The following is a 19,685-nucleotide window of genomic DNA, read 5'->3' on the forward strand; positions in this document are numbered from 1 at the left end:
CAGACATACCTGGGTTAAGAGGTTAGGCTCCATCACTTACTAGCTGTATGACCTTGAGAAAACTACTTAACCTCTCTAAGGTTCAGTTTTCCCCTTTTGTAGTTTCTTAAGTAAACCAAGCTCTCTCAAGCTTTGGTGCCTCTGTACAGGCAGCTTACCACTCACCTCCTTTAACTCTGATTAATTCTTACTCATCCTTCAGGTTTCAAATCAACACTGCCTCTTCCTGCAAGCCCTGATTTCCCAGTCAGAATTAGCAAATGCTCTTCTGTGTCTCCTCCCCCAAGTGCCCTAAACACATCTTCAATCATAATAAATGTATGGTAATTGGTGGTTTATAAAAATTTGTTACTTCCATCATTTAGGAGCCAGAAAATTAGAGTGCAGAGGCCAAATCTGACCCATGGCCTCTTTTAGTACAGCCTTCAAAATAAGAATGGTTTTTGCATTTTTAAAAGGTTAGTTACCAAAAGAAGTAGAATATGCAATTGAGATTGTACGTGTCCCTTAAAGCCTAAAATATTTATTATCTGGCTCTTTAGAGAAGAATTTGCTGACCCCTGCCATATATCATAAGTAATTTGAGGGCAAGAACTATGTTTTATTTCACTGTATGTCCTATTCCTAGCACAACGTCTGACGCATGAAAGGAATCACATGCTTGTTGAAGGGATGAATTAGTCAGTACAACCAGTATTTTCTACAGTATTATTTATTGTAGGATCAAAACACAACTTTATTTTGTCTCCCCATGTTCCAATAAAATGTACCCCATTGAGGTAACCTTTTCCTGACCATAGATGGAAGTTTGGATAGAGCACATGATTTTCTGCTCACTTCTTCAAAAATAGACAGTCCTTAGGTCACTCTAAGTCACAAAACACAACCTTGATTTAGTAATTAGAATGTGTTCAGTCCAAGATATTACTCAACTTTCTCCATCTTCACTCAATGGTGAGGCTTTGTTTCCCACTAAGCCCATGCTAAGGCCTGTAGTGGTGGCTAAATGCCTTTAGAAAAGGAGGAGTGATAGGTTTTCTTCTTTCTCCCTCCACTTGCCAGTTTCTATTTGGATCCTCACCAGGGTGGAAATAGGATAGGGAAGAGAGGTAAGGGATTGGTCATTTCTTCCTTGGTGGAATGGCTTCCCACTCTCTGCGTCTTTGGCTCTTCTGTGGGTTCTTCAAAGGCCTCCATCACTGAAGACCCCTCTCCTATAACTTGGGATACCTTGGTTGATGGATTTTTATTTAGGTTGGTAGTTAACAGCTCCTTCCTCAGCCTCTGGGAATCCAGCAGTTATCTTCAGCTTCCTGTTAATGGGGTCCTTTCTCCCCTCCAGATGGCCGCATTGAACAGGGTTCAGGATGACCCTACCCTGGCTCTCTTTCTTGCATGACCCCCATTTGGTTTCTAGGAAAAAATCAAACATCCCCTGCCCTAACAAACTCTGGGAATGAAGGCCAATCCCGTCACAGTCAATCCTGTTCTCCTGCCAAGGGCCACATTAGCTTTCTCAGAATGGAGTACAGTTCCAATTCGCTCCCCTTCTACTGCAGCGAATAAATGTCAAGTTCTATGAGTGATCCAGTGAAATACCCACTAGGCTTCTACTCCTGTGGAAGGTGGAGTGGAGTCTTGGCCTGGCAACAGCTCCGGGCAAAGAAACATTTTCACAGATTTCCCTTCCCAGTCCCTTTCACAATCTGACTCCCTTTTATTTCTTGGAGCCTCTTCTGGGTATTTCCATTGTAAATTTTGTATATGATGACCTGGCTTTGGAAGTCCCAACTATTGTAGGTCATTAATTATGTCTTCCTGGAAACTCGAATTTAATATTATGCTAAATAAGGCTTATTTTTTCTAATTAGGTAAGAAAAGGTCAATTATCCATGGTGAAACCTCTGGTTAGATTCACGTAGCCTCATTGTCTATTGATATCTATCAATTTGAAGCAACAGCATTAAGATTTGTTGAGCATCTGTAGCATATGCTTTAGAGATATTTTCTCATCTAACCCCCCTTTTATAATTTTCCCTCTTTTATAGGTGAAAACTGAGTCTCAGAGAAATTAATTGACCTTCTTAAGGTAATCCAGAAAATATAGATCAAAGCTAAGGTGAAAACCCAGGTCAATATGATTTCAAAGTCCCTGATCTTTCTGCTACACCATGATCTTTGAACTTTTTCATCCAAAAATCCTGAATGGCAGAGAAGAGTGAACACGTATTCCTGGGGAAGTCTGGGTGGCCCAAAGAGGCCCTACCACAAGTGCAAAATTTCTCTGATATCTCATGCTTGATCATAAAAATGCATAAATTTGCACTCTATTCTGTTTATTATCATATAAACTATATTTAAAATTATCACTTAAACTATCTACATTCTCCTTGTCCAAGTATTCAAGTAAATTCAATCATCTAGGAAAATACACTATGTTTATCCTGTACTTTCTTGAGCATACTACTGTAGTTTGAGAAACACCAGCATATTCCACAGTTTGAGAAAGAAGGCACTAGAATATGCTGGTAAGGCAAGGATTTCAAGGACAGCCTCAACTTATTTTAACCACTGAAATGAGGGAAATGGAAAGACAGAGTATGCAAGAATTGTTAAGGAGAATTTGGGAATAAAGTGAAAATCACTGCAGTAATTTCTTAAAGATTGGCATGACGCTATAATTAATACTATTGTGATTATTGATACCATAATAAAAATTGTTTATGATCATGTGTTGTTGGATGAACAATGCACTAATGATGGTATAATATTGGAGAAGTAACATGGGGACATTCAGCTGTTCTTAACCTGGAGGCCATGGAGCACAGAAATTTTATCCCTATTTCTGAAGAAGGGGAAGGTCTGTAGCTTTCCTTAGACTCTCAAAGGAATCCAAGATCCACAAAGATTAAGAAACACTGCTACAGAGAAAACAGCAGAGATTTTGGGATCACATGGCCTTGTTTTCCAGTGCTGGCTCTAGGCTTACTAAACTACATGGTATACTTTCTCTCTAAGTCTCAGGTTCCCCATTTGTAAAATGAGGATCATAATACCCAAATCACAGGGCTGTTGTGAGGATTAAATTAAGTTCTTTATGTTAAATGTTTGATATAGAGTAGGCACTCAAGAAATGTTAATCTCCTTCCTCCTGCCACAATATGTAAAAGATGATAAGGGCCTTTGACTACAAATGGATGAATAACTTATAGTGGAATATATACCCTGGCTAGATATGACTACTTAGAAAATGTTCTACTTTAATCTTAGAACCCCAACCAGAAACTCAGGCTGATGTTAAATTTCCACAAAATATTTAAATCAAATGTATTAAGTTGGTGCCTAAAAAATCTTTTTCAAACCTAGAAATATACACATGCAAACATTCTGTTTGTAAAGATGGAATTATTTAAGCACTATCACATCCTGGAATGTTTGGTTTCAATTCTAAGCATATATTACTGTAAGACCCAGGATGAAAAACCTCTTGAATTTAGCTAGAGATTTGATCCTCTTAAATGACATATGAAGCAGCTTTTATAAAGATAGGGAGCCTCAGCTAATCTTACAGATTCATGAGGAAGCCTCGAAGGGGTTAAAGTAGAAAGCTTATACAAACTTTGCTTCTCAGCCTCTCTTATCTCCTCCCTCTCCACACCGCTGAGACAGAGCAGAGCTGAATCACTACCTTTCCCGCATACTCTAAACTGTTGCCTGCGAAAGAGGAACTGGGGACTTAGACTAATTCAGGCTGCTTTCATTCAAATATTCCAGAGGGCACACACACATCCAAACAGACTTCTCTTTGCTTTTCAGAGCTTATAAGGAGCAGGCATCTGAAGCTGCACTCTGAAGCTGTAAGTGGTAACTGGCATTTTAAGTAACATTTTAACTAATAGAAGGTGTTTTTCTGTTTTTCTGCAAAGGGATTACTCTTTAGGAAGATGAAAGAGAAACCATACTTTGCATGAACATAGTCCTGCTTCTTTGGCAAAACGAGGCTTTTATTCTATTTTCCAGCTATTCCAGAGATGTTCCTGAACAAGTTACCTGTTGGTGAAAGCTTCCAAAGGGATACTTAAGTGACCAATCCTATGCATACTGTGGGCCAGGAGAGGTAAGAAATATTTGGAAATATTATGATGTTATTCCCGGTGAAGTGAGAGGCATTATTTTATTTATCGGCAGGTGTGACAAATAGGCACCATCTGCTGCAGAAGATACAGCAACTCCTACTTGAGCAAGCTTATTACTTAATGGCTCCAGCCACTGAAGAAGCATTTGCTGCTGGAATCGTTTATTCATAGGGTGATGTGGAACTAGATACACTTGTCTCTCTTAGTTTTTTCTCCTCAGCTAGGAAGATAAATATAAATAGAATGTATTAACTCTTAAAAGCTGATAGCAGTTGATAGTTTTGAATTTCTTTTCTGAATTGTTCCACTTAACATTTTCCTTAACTACTTGGTAAGATTTCAGCTCTGGAATTATATAGGCAGGTGTCATGCAGAAAAATGTAAAATTACCAGTAGGTTGTTCCCAGAACCTGATCATGTTAAAGAAAATAAAAGTAACTGCTAGGAGCACCCTGAGAACCAAACAGAGATCAGGGTACACTTATTTTATATCTCCAGCACCTAACAAAGTGTCTGGAACTTGATTGGCACTCAATAAATGTTTGCCAAAGAAATGTTAATCTGATTTTGGAGGGCTGCACAGAACTTGGTTGCTCTTGTTACAAATAAGTTTCACTCAAGGAATCCCTCTCAGGCTTGATTGATGCAGAAAGCTATTCCCTTATCATTCTGGGGAGCGAAATTCATGATCTAGGAGTGTATGTTATTTTGCTCCTGTGAGGTTATATATACTATGCTGATGTCAAAAATTAGTGAGAACTTGACATTTCAATGTTTATACTAAAAACACAAGACTTTTTTTATTACTAAGATTTTATCTACCAAATTAATGACAAAATATGCAATTAGAAAACCAAAGGTGCATTCATGTCACTTGTGAGTATTTTGATTTACATTAGCAGTGAAGTAAACTAGATGTACAAGTTAATATTGGACATTGACCAGTTATTAAATTAAACACTTTCTCTTTTCCCTTTCCCCCAAACTTCTCTTCCTCTTTTTTTTCTCCATTCTTTCTCAATATTACCTCCTCCCTTCCTTCTCCCCCTCATAATCACTCATTTCCTGCCCCATCTTATCTCCATCCCACATCCCTCATAGTCTTTACTCATTTCTCACATTTCTTTCTTTTCCTCCTCTCTCCCTTCCCCCTTCCCCTATCTTCCTTTCTTTCTTTCCCTAATTCCTTACCCCCTTTTCCATTCCTCACTCTCCTCCTTTTCCCTCAACAGCTTTCAATCACTTTTACAAAGACTAGAAACTGATTTTTATTGCATGAGCTTTCCAGAAAGAACTGCAGGGTACTAAAATAATTCTTTCCACAAAAAATCATATCCTTCAGAATTAATGGAATTTGAATTCCTTTTGAAATTGCATGGTTGTTTTTCTTTCCAAATGGTGCAGAGCTTTTAACAGAGCAATCATATTATCTGTGCAACTCATTAATTAGTTAGCAAAGAGAGCCATGACAATCCTGTTTGAAAAGCTTTTATGAGAAGTAGTCACAGATATACGACCAGAGTAACAAAAAAGAGGATTTCCTAATATCCGACGTTGCATTTATTCATTTCAAAGTCCTTAATGGATTTAAGGAATTGAATTGATAAACCTCCCTAAATTGACCAGACTGTTTGGTCTCCTGAAGACTGTAGAAGCTTTAAGAAATATGTGATTAGTTAGTTTTCCAAACTTTCAAAGGAAATGTTTAAAGAAATTGACAAGGGTTGCTGAGATCATTGTTCTCTAAGCTTCTCCAAGCTTCATAGAATTCTAATAAATATTGAATAAGTGTTCAGACCTAAGGAAGATTCAGGGTCAATTGTATAGGAGGCAGAAAATGTGCTATCAATTGTTATTGAAAATTATCTGCAGACACAAGTGAACTTTCTAAAACTTAAATTTAAAATCTAACCCATCCCATGTAGTTTTCCTTTAAAATCTTATAACTGAAATAGCACTTCATGAACAGAGTTTCTAACAAGGTGATAATTTCTTAATTCTAGATTATAATCTGGAATTTAGTCTCCAATAAGAAATTGAACAGTGGGGGAAGGGAATGAAAAGAAAAAAGAAAGTTATGTTCTTCTCCAAGCTATATTAGCAATCGGATCAGAGATAAGACCGTGCTTCTCTTCGAACTGTAAATGTTAGGTACATTTCTTCGTCATACCCATGCATTTATTCAATAATTCTTGAGCAGCTACTGCAAGCAAAGCTGTATAAGGGATAGACTGCTGAAAATGATCCTCAAGAATTTTGTAAATTAGAATTTGGAAGAAAACATATCAACTAGATACCTGCAATATTTGTCCAATTTAATTCCTCTAGGAGAAATACAAAGCACTGTAGAAATTAGGGTTAGGGTAGAAAGTCAAGATCAGCTTCATGAACTGAATCTTGAAGAATTGTAGTATTTCCTCACCCCGAGATGTGTGAAGATAGAAGGAACTGGTCAAACAAAAATATGGAAGCAGGGAAGTAGGTAAGAGTGAGCATTACAGTTTTATTGGAAAGAGGATAATGGAAGGAATTAAGGTAAGCCAGGGCCAAGGCATTGACAGCCTTAAATGTCAAGCTAAGGAGAATGGAGTAAAATCCAAAGGCAACCTGTGGACTTCCAACATTTTATTTCTTTTTCCTTTTTCATTCCACTAGACTAGTTATAAATAAATTGTATAGTAATAAAATATAGAATAAAATAGCAAGTTGAAGATTACACAGTTTGGTATATTTTTTATAAAGTTCAAAACAAATAATACTAACATTGTTTAGGCATAGGGGTGTGTGTGTGTGTGTGTGTGTGTGTGTGTGTATAAATAAAAGGAAGGTAATGAGTCACAAAATTCAGAATATTGGTTATTGGTTATTTCTGGAGAAGGATAGGTAAGAGGATGAGATGGGAGGAGCATAGGTAGATGTTGTGTAAATTATTAGTTATTCTCAATCTTAAAGTTGGTAGATGTTTGCCCACAGATGTTTGTCCGTGGGTGTTCAATATATTATTAAATAAGTGAATAAAAAGGGCTCAAATTTACCAAGGATGACAATGTGCCATAAACCAAGGAGTATGACCTAACTGATTCTGTGTACTTGGGGTCCAAAAGGGAGTATAAAGATACTAGAATAGTGTAGAGGTTTCTCCCACTTGGCTTGCACTAGCAGTGAGTGTTTATTTTTCCTTACCCTTCTTTTCTGGAAGGCGGGTAAAAAAGTAACTTAGGAGATACACGGGTGAAAAATCCATTAAGCTCTTATCTCTAGGTTACTACCATTCTTAAGGAAAGGAGCTGCTGGGAGAAGTGGTGAGGAGGAAGGCCAGTCAGACTGACAACCTATATATGAAGCACTTTGAATACATAGTGAAGCAATTGAGCTGTGTGGGCTGTCTGGGACTGTTAGAGTCCTGATTTGAAGTGCTCTGTTCTATTTGTAGACTGGTGTTTCTCAGCCCTGGCTGCATATCAAAATCACCTGTGGAGCTTTTAAGCAATACAGATGTTCATGCCCTGTACAGAGCTACTGAATCAGAAACCCTGAAGAAAAGACCCAGTTATATATATTTTCAAAAAGCATACTAAGTAATACTAAAGTACAGCAAGGACTGAAAAACATTCCCTGAAGAGTGTGCTTAGAAACAAGTGGGTAACTTGTTGCGAACATTGATTCCAGGATACTGTCCCCAGAGATTCTAATCTAAGAAACAAGGGAAAGGGTCTGGGAGAGGGTCCGTGTTTTTATTCATAATAAACACCCTGTAGGTGATTCTGGTGAAGGGACTTCCCTTGACCACTCTGAGAAACATTGCCCCAAAGATTCCAAAACACTAGGGTTTCAGGGTGATTAGTCCATGTATTTGCTTCCTAAAACTGCCATAAAGAAATTATATAAGCTAGGTGACTTAAAACAACAAAAATTTATTCTTTCAGGCCTGGAGTATAGAAGTCTGGAATCATGGCATCAGTAGGGCCGTGCACTCTCTGAAATCTGTAGGGTAGACTCCTTCCTTGCCACTTCGAGCCTCTGGTATTTGCTGGTAACCCTCAGCATTCCTTGGCTGGTAGATACATCACTCTAATCTCTGCCTCTGTCTTCTCCTTGTATGCCTCTGTCTTCTCTTCTTGTGAGAACACCAGTCATTATATTAGGGCCAACCTAATATATTGACTTGATTACATCTACAACATCTTATTTCCAAATAAGGTTACATTCACAGTTACTGGGGGTTAGGACTTCACCATTTTTGGGGGGTGACACTATTCAACTCATAACACTGTTTTAAATGCTTTTAAAAGTAGAGCCTCCAAACAACCAATAAGATAGATTAGCTGTATTCTTTAGCTGGGCTATCTAGAGAGAAAAAACAATAATTAACTCTCAAAGCTCAGTATACAAAGAAATACTTGAAAGGCTTGTGTTTAGTATGCGTATTCCTGGGCCTTGATCCCAGCTAATCAAAAATCAAAATAGCTGTACTTGTAAGGATAGAAAAGTGTTTCCTAGACCATTGCTCCAAATATAGTGGAAAGATATTATCGCTCTCTCTCTCTCTGCTCTTGTTTCTTTTGAACCAAGTTATTCTGTATGGGCAATAGGAACAGTAAGTAGGTAGACTAAGAAAAACATGGATTATGGAAAGTATAGTAATGTGGGCTAGGGAATACAAACTTTAAGCTGAAGTGTTCCCAAGCTGGGGGCAAAATTCAGTATGATAGGAAAAATAATGTGACCATTGGAGCTATTTCTACGAACTCTCCTTGGGTATGTTAACAACAGACAGAACTAGGCTACATTTTTAGCAATCTACTATTGCACATAGAAGTGTGACAGGTGATGGTTGTTTATATTGTTTATTTTAGCCACCCATGTTCAAAATTCATGTTTAGAATGGCAAGTTAAATCATTTTGGAAGACTTCAGCAGTGAATAGTTGACCCTATTTACACGGTGGAATGTTTTTACCAATAAAAAGAAGGTTCTAGCTTTACCAATGATAAAGCATGCAGTGCATTTATTTGCTCAGAATAGGCATACCCTCTCAATTCCTTCTGGTCTACAACTATTGGGGGGAAATGTCTATTTCCACTCTACAGATCTAAATGAGAGAGATAGAACAAAAACAAAATTGGAGGAAGTCTGCATTCCTGAACATTCCCCTGATTCATTAAAGTAACAATTGTCACTGGGATCTGGAGATTGAAAAACAATTCCTTAAACTTAGGATTCCTTTGTTTCAGTGCTAGGCTTTCCTGGTTCAACTAGATCAATGGTTCTTAGTCCTGGCTGCATTTTGAAGTTACTTGGAAAAGACTTTATTGCTTTTCTTCTAACTCTCTTATTTAGATATGTGGGGTAAAAATAGACATTTTTCCCCAATGTTTTTAGACCAGAAGGAATTGAGAGGGTGTGCCTATTCTGTGCAAGTAAATGCGTCCTTCATCATTGGTATAGATAGAACCTTCTTTTTGTGGGCAAAAGCATTCCACCATGTAAATAGGTTCAACTACTTACTGCTGAAGTCTTCCAAAATGATTTAACTTGGCATTCTAAACATGAACTTTGAATATGGGTGGCTATTTTTTTTTTTTAAATAGCAGTGCTTGGGTCCCATCCCAGACCAATAAAGTCTGAATCTCTAGAGTGGTGCCCAGGCCCCTGTTGTGGAGATTATGATTCAAGAAGTCTAGGTTTGGGCCCAGGATCTGTATATTAATAAGTATCCCCAAGTAAATCTTATGATCAGTTGGTTTAGAAAACATTGTTCTAATCTAGGTTAGTCGTTAGCTGCTGTTTAGTGATGTGATTTTTTTCTTTAACCTTTTAAAAGCTATTTTCTACAGAGAAGAAAAAGCATTCTAAAATTAGTTTGCATATAGCAAACCATTTTGCAATTTATCAATTTATTTTTATTTCAAAATACATTGGCATTTGTTTTTCTCAGAGATAACTGAATCTTTTATTTTTGTTTTTGATTTTCAGGAAAATCAATATCTGTTGGAGAATCTGAAGAGCCAAATCTCCTGAGCCTAGGCCTACTGCTGTCAGCATCTCTGAGACCTCTCTCACCTGAGAATTACCAGGTCTGACAACACTTTCCCTCCAGCCTACAGTGAGGGATGTCAGCAAAGCTACAGAAAACTCACATTCTCTAGACTTACAAGCCGTGCAGCTGGGCAGAAACCTTACAATCTCCATCTTTAGGGAAGGTTCAGAAATACAGACAAACGGGGTGAAAACTCAGATAAGCTGAGCCTGATATATACAAAAGCCTTCAGATAGTCTCCTCACGGAAGAACCCAATTAAGTCCACATAATTAGTCCACACATCTAGATTAGGTATAGGCAAAACGAGCCCTTTCTCCGTCTATGAAAACAGAGCAAAAGACTGATACAATACTCTAAAAGATTCTTGTTCTAATAACAGTATTATAAAGCAGTTTCACCCATATTTATTTTAATCAGTATAAAAGTAGGAGTGTGGAAAATAAAACATTACTTGTATTTTTAAAAATTGATTAAGAAGCTCTGATAAAACCTATTGGAGGGGCGACTGCTGTGCCGAAGGATAGAGAGGGTGTTGCAATTGTCAAATAGCATCACCATTTTCTGCTTGTATGCTATTGCCTTAGCTCTGAGAGTGATTGGTTTTTACCGGATTGTTAGAACACGTCCAATAGATTTAGACACAGTCTAAGTGACTGTGAAATGCCTCAAGGGCAATAGAAATCAAATAGAAACACATACCAACTCAACTCTTGAGTGATGATGGAGGCACATTTTAAATACCACGGAAATCTCACTGGGCGTGCCCATTTTCCCACTCTGGCAACAGAGGTTGATACCTCTTCAGACAAGTATTCCAACCTGTACATGTATGTGGGCTTATTCCTGAGCCTCCTGGCCATTCTCCTCATCCTGCTCTTCACAATGCTCCTTCGGCTCAAACATGTCATCTCGCCCATCAACTCTGACAGCACAGAAAGTGTTCCTCAGTTCACAGATGTAGAGATGCAGAGTCGAATCCCCACTCCCTAAAGCCAGGATGAAGGTGAGCTTTAGTGGATCTGGGTAAACCCTTATATATGGATGTCCAGGAGAGCTTGCTTTCTTGCATGAAGCTTCCCATGTAGGGAATCCACAAGTTGTTCATTTAACAGCAAGCTGTTCGTGTTTTCTTTGTGTTATTCTTCATCTTTACTCTGCTTGTGGGCTATCTAAAACGTTTAAGACTCACTCTGAAAGGAATATAGGAAATGACAGCTGGTTGGGAGGGCTGGTTTCCATAGTAACCAAACAGTGCCTGGGCCTTGCACAAACCTCAGACCACAGAAATTCATGCGCAGTGGTTGTAAGAAGCACAGGGTCCCTGGAAGCTCCAAAAACAAACAAAGAAGGTTTGCTTTTGAGAGGGCTGATCCTTCAAAGAGGATATCCCAAGAAAAGGACAAGTTCTAATTTAGTGTTTTGATCCTAGAGAATCACCTCTACACAAAGTTAAATTATGTCAGAAGTTAATGGAAGAGAAGCCCTTTCCCTAAACAGCAGTGATTTGATCATCTTAGGCAATCCGGTTTGTTTCAAATGAAAGAAGAGATTTAAAGAAAGTGTTTCAGTTTAGAGAGCAAGTTTTCAGAAAGAGGTTTCTAGTAAACAAACTCATCTAGAGAGAGAAAAAATGTGCATATTATATCCATATTAATTCTATTCATGCAGCTTCTTTGTCTTTTTCTCTCTCCCTCTCACACTCTAGGATAGAGCTGCACACAAATATGAGCTTTGTTTAAAAGGTGCCTTTGCAAACAAGACTCAGCTGTACTTTAGAGCAGAAATAAAATGATGTTGGTATTCTGTTGTTGAATATGGCTTTGGACAAAACATTCAAGCCTTCTGAGTCCCAGGGTTTTTGTGCTGAAAAATGATTAGAGAGCTATTTAGTCATCACTATACTCTTTAGATCTGAGTATAAAAAAAAGAGAGAGAGAGAGACAAAGGAGGAAAGGACTAAAAAACATGCTCCAACAAATCCTTATTGAGATCAATGTCCTCAAATGTCACATTTGTATTTCCCAGAAAATGTTCCTCCCTTCCTGATCCCTGCCAAAAGATGAAGTGTTTCACTTATTATCTATAAGAGAATTATATTTTGAAAAATTCCATTCTCATAAGTAGCCCTAGTATGCCAGTAGTGTGGAGAGAATTTAATTTTTAAAACTAACTGTTCAAAGGGAAACCAAAGGAGATGAGTACCATTTACAAATCAGAATTTAAAAAACTGGTCATATTCTTGCCACCAAAGGACAAGTACACCTGTGTTAAATTCTACTTGCTAAAACAAAAAATAAGTTATCTCTTGCACCTAAAGGGGGGTCATCAAATTTCACAGAGTACTCTCTCAGGAACTGTAATGATGCTAAGAGAGAAATCAAATAGATGTTAGATTAATGCCACCTCCACCAGAAATGTAGCTCTTTGTAGTCTGTAACCAATTTAGATTGGCCCTTTTTCTCTGATCTCAATCTAGGTTGGTAGTGAAATTCCCAAGTGCTTTCCACTTTTATACACAGTCATTTGTCAATGCTTCTCTCTCCAAGGGGCTGCAAGTGTGAAATCCCCACATGCAGAGCTAAACTTAGCAGTAAGACTGACTCTGCCACACCTGTTACAACTGTGCACTGTCAGAGATGGGAGCTGAATTCTGCACCATTCAAAACAAATTAGCAGATAGGCTAAGACTTGGATAGGGCATATATTTTTCAAAACTCAAAGTGACTCACATTATCACACCTTGATGGTCTAAGTTGTGTGTTTATTCAACACCCAGATTCAGTGGACCCTTTAAAATTTGAGCTTTGGCAGCCAAACATGAACTTCATCAAGACTGGCAACACCGCCCCAGAACTTCTTAAGAACACACATCTTCCCTCATTCCAGGCTCTCCCTTTTGTGCCCACAGTATTTGAATGCACTTTACGTTTGAGAAGTCAATGGCTGGATAAATGAAGGAACTGATTATACTTTCAACAGCAGTGAATAGCAAGATACAAAATACCTTGTTGCTGAATCTAATAGAGATACAGACTGAAAATCTATTCTCTGCCCATCTGACCTCCCCAACCCAAATTTCAGGAGAATAAAACTGCTTTTTAAGCACTGACTTGGATGAAGATTTCCAATTTATGATTAGGTTACTCACATGGAAAACTACCACCCTCTTTCATCACAACTACCCCATGGGGATCCAGCTTGTCACTGAGCATTAACCAAAGCACACAGCACAGATTACACCAAAATAGCATCATAACACCCCCCACCCAATTTCCAGTGACAATATAAATGGAAATGCTTTTAAGCAGATGTGTCATTATAATGACTCACATGGTATTTAATCTTTAGGAAAATAAACTGAATGTTTTTATTGTAGTAAACTTACTGTAAAGAAAAGAATTTTTACATTATATTTATTCTCCAATGTATTAACATATATTACTGCTCAAAAAGGCAGCCAGAGTAACCAGAGGGCACAATTTGAATTTATTGCTGACTTGGATTGCCTTCCCCCACCCCCACTCCCTCCAAAATTGCACATTAGCCAGTATATAAACAGGTAGGTTATTTATATATATGTGTGTACTCTGTTTTAAGATGAAAAGAACAATTCTTCACTTTTTATTAGCTGAACCATACGAAATTGCCATTTTATAGGCCAAAAAATGCTCAAATATCACCAACTTCATAAAATTCAACCTAATCCAAAGACTCACCACATTAATTCTGTAAATAGTAAATTCTCCTAATATGTTTAAAAAGAATCCAATTTTTTAAAAGATATTTTGCATATATTTCAGAATCATGGGTTGTACAAAATAAAGTATATTGTAAAAGGCTTATGTATTATGTATTATGTATCAAGTAGGAAATATGAAGGTTAATCAAGTAAAGATGAATTCATCTAGCCTAACCTTTCCATCCATGCCAAATCTGAAGCTTTGGACTCATAACTGAGTTTGACTGCTGCAGATCCCACCACACTTACTAAGTAGGTATAAGGGATCCATTTTAATATATTTCAATGGTTATATTTAGTAATACATTTTATTCACTTGCATTGTAACTTTTTTTAACAAAATGAAGAATTGTGTGGAATAAAAAATTGAGTTTCTTTTGTTTGAAATCATTAATGTTTGAAATGTTCATATTGTATAAAAATGGAAATATATTTGCATTAATATTTAGCATGTCATTTTTGATCCCTGGACAATAAATAGTGACTGGTTTGATGATAACATGTATCTATTGTCTGAAGAATGTAAAGAGAATGACATTAGTCTCTTCATCCCAGTATAAATTGTAATGACTGCACATTTGTGGGACTTTTATAATTTTGAGGTCTCATTTTTTCTTATTCTCTCTTTGATTCTCTCTCCACTTGTAAAGTGATTGGTGCATTTGTTTGTTTAGTAGCAAGTTGTGAAAAAAAAGAATGACTTCCAGCTGTCAATAAGAGTGACCTGAGGGAAGATTGAGATAAGGTATCTAAAGTGCCAATAGCCTTCCACATTCCTCTGCTGATAGGATTTTTTTTTTTTTGAGACAGGGTCTCACTCCAACCACCCAGGCTGCAGTACAATGGCCCGATCATGGATCACTGCAGCCTCATCTTCCCTGGATCAGGCAATCCTCTCACCTCGGCCTCCCAAGTAGCTGGGACTACAGGCACGTGCTAATTTTTTTTCTTTTTTTGGTATTTTTAGTAGAAACGAGGTTTTGCCATGTTGGCTAGGGTAGTCTCCAACTCCTGGGCTCAAGTGATCCACCTGCCTCGACCTCCCAAAGTGCTGGGATTACAGGCGTGAGCCACCAAGCCTGGCCAGATATTTTTTTTAATGTAGCTTCTATTTTGTACTTTCTTCATTTGATCTTCACAGTAACCCTGTGAGTAGTGAGTGGAGATAACATGAAGTCTGCTTGACAAAAGAAAAAACAGGTACAGAGAGATTTGTGAGGCATTCGTGGTTACACAGAGGCAGAGTCAAGATTACACTGTAAAGCTTTGGACTCCAGTTTTAATACTCATTCCACCATGCTTTTCTTTCTGAGCATTGAAGAGATATTTCAGAGCTATTCATTCTGTAACACCCCAAGTTCTGCAAACAACAATTGAGCTCTGTGGGTGATTAACTCCTTGAGTCCAATAATTCGAAACAAATTAATACAATTCTGCCATCTCTTCAAATAGTTGTGTAGTGTGGCAAGACACATTCGCAGACTGAGGGAAAGTTTGCACAAAGGCAAACCCTGCAGCTTTAATTTACATAAATGAAGAGAATAGGCGGTAATATGGATGAATTATCACCCACAATGCAAATCCCAATCATCTGATCATTGGATTTAATGTTCACAGTCAATGAAAGTTCTTCATATGCATGATTGGTATCTCTCCCCTTGCCTCCCAGAAATGAGAACACCTACCAGAAATGAAAACACTTCATCTTAGGTAAAGATAATGTTGTTCTTTAAAATTATATGATGCCTTGGGTATACACAGCAATTCCATTTGCCCTCTAGAATAAATGCTATGACATTAAAAAAGGAAAGAATTAACAACTAAAAAAAAGCTTCCTGTAGCCACAAAGAATGAATTGTTGAAGGAGAGAAAATATGGAACATATGTGAAGTAGAAAAAGAAAATACACACAATAAATATAAGTGAGGAGATTTTGAAGAATAACTTGAGCAATTCCAGGTATTCCAATTCATTCAAATATCTATTGATTAAATCAAACATATATGTGGAGGAGAATAAGAGACAGATTACACAACGTACTGGGCTAGGCTCTGCAGGAATCTAAAGTTTTCAATCAAAAAGTTTACAATCTGGGACAAATAGAAATCATTCATTCATTCATTCATTCAGTAAACATTTATTTAGCACATAGTCTGTGTCCTGGTGAAGGTTATAGCCTGCTAGGATGGATAACACCAACCATATAATTGCAAGAATACTGTGTTATAAAGAAGTATAAGGTGTTTGGGCACTTATAAAGTGGAAGGGATCCTTCCTAACCTGGCTTAGAAGGGCAGAGAAGACATTACTAAATATATATATGTATATATGCTAAAGTCTAGTGAATGAGTAAAAGGAGAGAGTAAGGCAAACATGCCATAGAGAGAATGACAGGAGTAAAGATTCTGAGATCAAATAAACCTGACACACTTGAAGAAGCACAGTGAGTGAGGGAGAGAAGTCTTCAGAAGCTTGGAAAGGTTTACAGGAACCAGAACATGCAGGCCTTTGTGGGCAGTGCTATAGACTTTTTACTTTATTATAAGTGTAGAGAAGACAACACTGGAAGCAATATAGAGGATGGATTGAAAAAAGGCAAAGGAGGCTGCAGGGAGGCCAGAAGAAACGCTACGGCAGTGATTCAGGCAAAAGAAGAAATAGATATCTTTGCGATAGATTTAGGAGATAAAACCAGCATTACTTGACCATGAATTGGCTAAGTGGGGTAAGTAAGAAGAAAAAGTCTGGAATGATTTACAGATTTCTGGTTTGAACAAGGATCTGGTGACTCTATTCACTGAGATATAGAACAATGGAGGAAAATCAGATAAAGAGATGTATTCAATTTAGGACATTTTAGTTTGAAGTGCCTCTGAGACATCCAAGTGTAGATGTTAAGTAGGCAGTTGAAAATATAGATCTGGTTTGGGCTGGAGTCATAAATTTAGGAGGTGATAAAGGATGAGATTACCCAGGGAGGGGTTATAAATTAAACTGAGGAAATGACAATAATGTATGTAAAATATACCCAAACATGCTCCTTCCCATTTTTGGAGGGTAGGCCACTTTTCAAGCAGATTGAAAAGATTAGGTTTAAGGGTTCTCAAACTAAGGTATATTGCCCAGAGAAACTTGTGAGCAGGAGAAGTAGAAGAGTGTGTCAGAGTCAAAGTCCTTGGGAAAGAGGTAAGACTCCAAGCTGGGGAGACCAAATATAAACATTAAGTACAAAGATTAAGAGCAAGACCATAAATAAGAGGTAAATAAAGCCAATAATTAGAAGTCAGAAACCAATGGAGCAGTGTAGGTACACGTCAGAAGACAGCCCTGAGAGATTGCAGTGAATAAGGGTGATGATGAATATTGATGCAAAAATCCTCAACAAAGTACTAGCGAACTAAATTCAACAATACATTAAAAAGATCACTCAGCATGACCAAGTGAGATTTATTCCAGGGATGCATGGATGGTTCAATATACACAAACCAATGAATGTGATACATCATAATAATAGAATGAAAGCCAAAACCATATAATCGTTTCAATTGATGCTTAAAAAGCATTTTATAAAATTCAACATCCCTTCATGATGAAACCCTCAAAAACTGGCTATAGAAGGAACATACCTCAACATGAGAAAAGCCATATATGACAGACCCACAGCTAGTATTATATTGAATGGGGAAAAACTGAAAGCCTTTCCTCTAAGCTTTGGAACACGACAAAAATGCCCAGTTTCACCACTGTTACTGAACATAGTACTGACAGTCCTAGCTAGAGCAATCAGACAAGAGAAAGAAATAAAGGGCATCCAAACTGGAAAGAAGGAAGTCAAATTATATCTGTTTGCAGATGATATGAGCTTCTATTTGGAAAAACCTAAAGAGACGACCAAAATCTATTAGGATTGTTAAACAAATTCAGTAAAGTTGCAGGATACAAAATCAACATGCAAATATCAGTAGCATTTTTACATGCTAACAGTGAACAATCTGAAAAAGAAATCAAGAAGGTAATCTCACAATAGCTACAAATAAAATTAATTACCTAAGAATTAACCAAAGAAGTGAAAGATCTTCTGCAATGAAAATTACAAAACACTGATGAAAGCAATTGAAGAGGACACACAAAAAAATGGAAAGATATCCCATGTTCATGGATTGGAACAATCAATACTGTTAAAATGTCCATACTAACCTCAGCAATCTATAGATTCAATACAATCCCTATCAAAATACCAATGACATGCTTCACAAAAATAGGAAAAAAATCCTAAATTTTATATGGAACCACAAAAGACCCAGAGTAGCTAAAGCTATCCTGAGCAAAAAGAACAAAACTGGAGGAATCACATTACCTAACATCAAATTATACTATAGAGCTAGAGTAACTAAGACAGCATGGTACTGGCATAAAAACAGACACATAGACCAATGGAACAGACTAGAGAACCCAGAAACATATCCACACACCTACAGTGAACTCATTTTTAACAGAGGTATCAAGAACATGTGTTAGAGAAAGAACAGTCTCTTCAATAGTGGTGCTGGGAAAACTGGATATCCATATGCAGAAGAATGAAACTAGATCCCATATCTTGCCATATACAAAAATAAAATAAAAATGAATTAAAGACTTAAATCTAAGACCTCGAGTTATAAAAATGCTACAAGAAAACATTGGGGAAACTCTCCAGGACATCTGCCTGGGCAAAGATTTCCTGAGTAATACCCCACAAGCAGAGGCAACCAAAGCAAAAGTGGAACAATTCACAGAAAGAATGATCAACAAATTAAGAGTGAGGAAAATTTTGCAAATACCCATCTGATGGTTAATAACCAGGATATATAAAAATGCTGGTGAGGATGTGGAGAAAAGGGAACCTTTTTACACTGTTAGTGGGAATGTAAATTAGTACAACCACTATGGAAAACAGTTTGGAGTTTCCTCAAAAAAATGAAAAACTGACCTACCATATCATACAGCAATCCCACTGCTGGGTATATACTCAAAAGAAGGGAAATCAGTATGTCGAAGAGATATCTGCACTCACATGTTTGTTGCAGCACTGTTCACAATAGCCAAGATTTGGAAGTGACCTAAGTGGTCATCATCAGATGAATGGATGAAGAAAATGTGGTGCTTATACACAATGGAGCACTATTCAGCCATAAAAAGAATGAGATCCTGTCATTTGCAACAACATGGATGGAACTGGATGTCGTTATGTTAAGTGAAATAAGCCAGGTACAGAAAGACAGACACCACATGTTTTCACTTATTTGTGGTATCTTAAAAGCAAAACGATTGAATTCATCGACATAGAGAGTAGAAGAATGGTTGCCAGAGGCTGGAAACAGTAGTTGGGGGATGAGGGGGAGGTGGAGATGGTTAATGGGTTGAAGAAAAATAGAAAGAATGAATGAGACCTAGTATTTGATATCACAAGACCTAGTATTTGATAGCACAACAAGGTGACTATATCAATAAAAACTTAATTGTACATTTTTAAATAACTAAAAGAGTATAATTGGATTGTTTGTAACACAAAGGATGAAGGCTTCAGGGGATGAATACTCCATTTTTTGTAATTTTGTTATTATATATTACATCCCTGTATCAAAATTTCTCACTTACCCCATACATGCATACACCTACTATGTACTCACAAAAATTAAAAATGTTAAAAAATCGGAAAAAGAAATAGAAATGAACAGTTATTTGAAGAATTTTTGAGCATGAACCAGAGATTAAATGTAAAGAATACAA

At 37.3% G+C, this 19,685-nt stretch overlaps 1 protein-coding gene across 1 annotated transcript; it reads left to right on the plus strand.

The window, feature by feature from the left end:
* The first annotated feature begins 3,667 nt into the window (after positions 1-3,667).
* On the plus strand, positions 3,668-14,415 carry SERTM2 (serine rich and transmembrane domain containing 2). The gene is made up of 3 exons (XM_032756415.1): positions 3,668-3,857; positions 4,021-4,117; positions 10,112-14,415. Exon 3 carries the CDS (start codon positions 10,895-10,897, stop codon positions 11,165-11,167), a length of 273 nt encoding a protein of 90 aa, XP_032612306.1. The 5' UTR covers positions 3,668-3,857; positions 4,021-4,117; positions 10,112-10,894; the 3' UTR covers positions 11,168-14,415.
* Positions 14,416-19,685: the final 5,270 nt, after the last annotated feature.

The sequence above is a fragment of the Hylobates moloch genome, unplaced genomic scaffold (assembly GCF_009828535.3).
Source record: "Hylobates moloch isolate HMO894 unplaced genomic scaffold, HMol_V3 SCAFFOLD_7, whole genome shotgun sequence".
In the NCBI taxonomy this organism is placed as follows: domain Eukaryota; kingdom Metazoa; phylum Chordata; class Mammalia; order Primates; family Hylobatidae; genus Hylobates; species Hylobates moloch.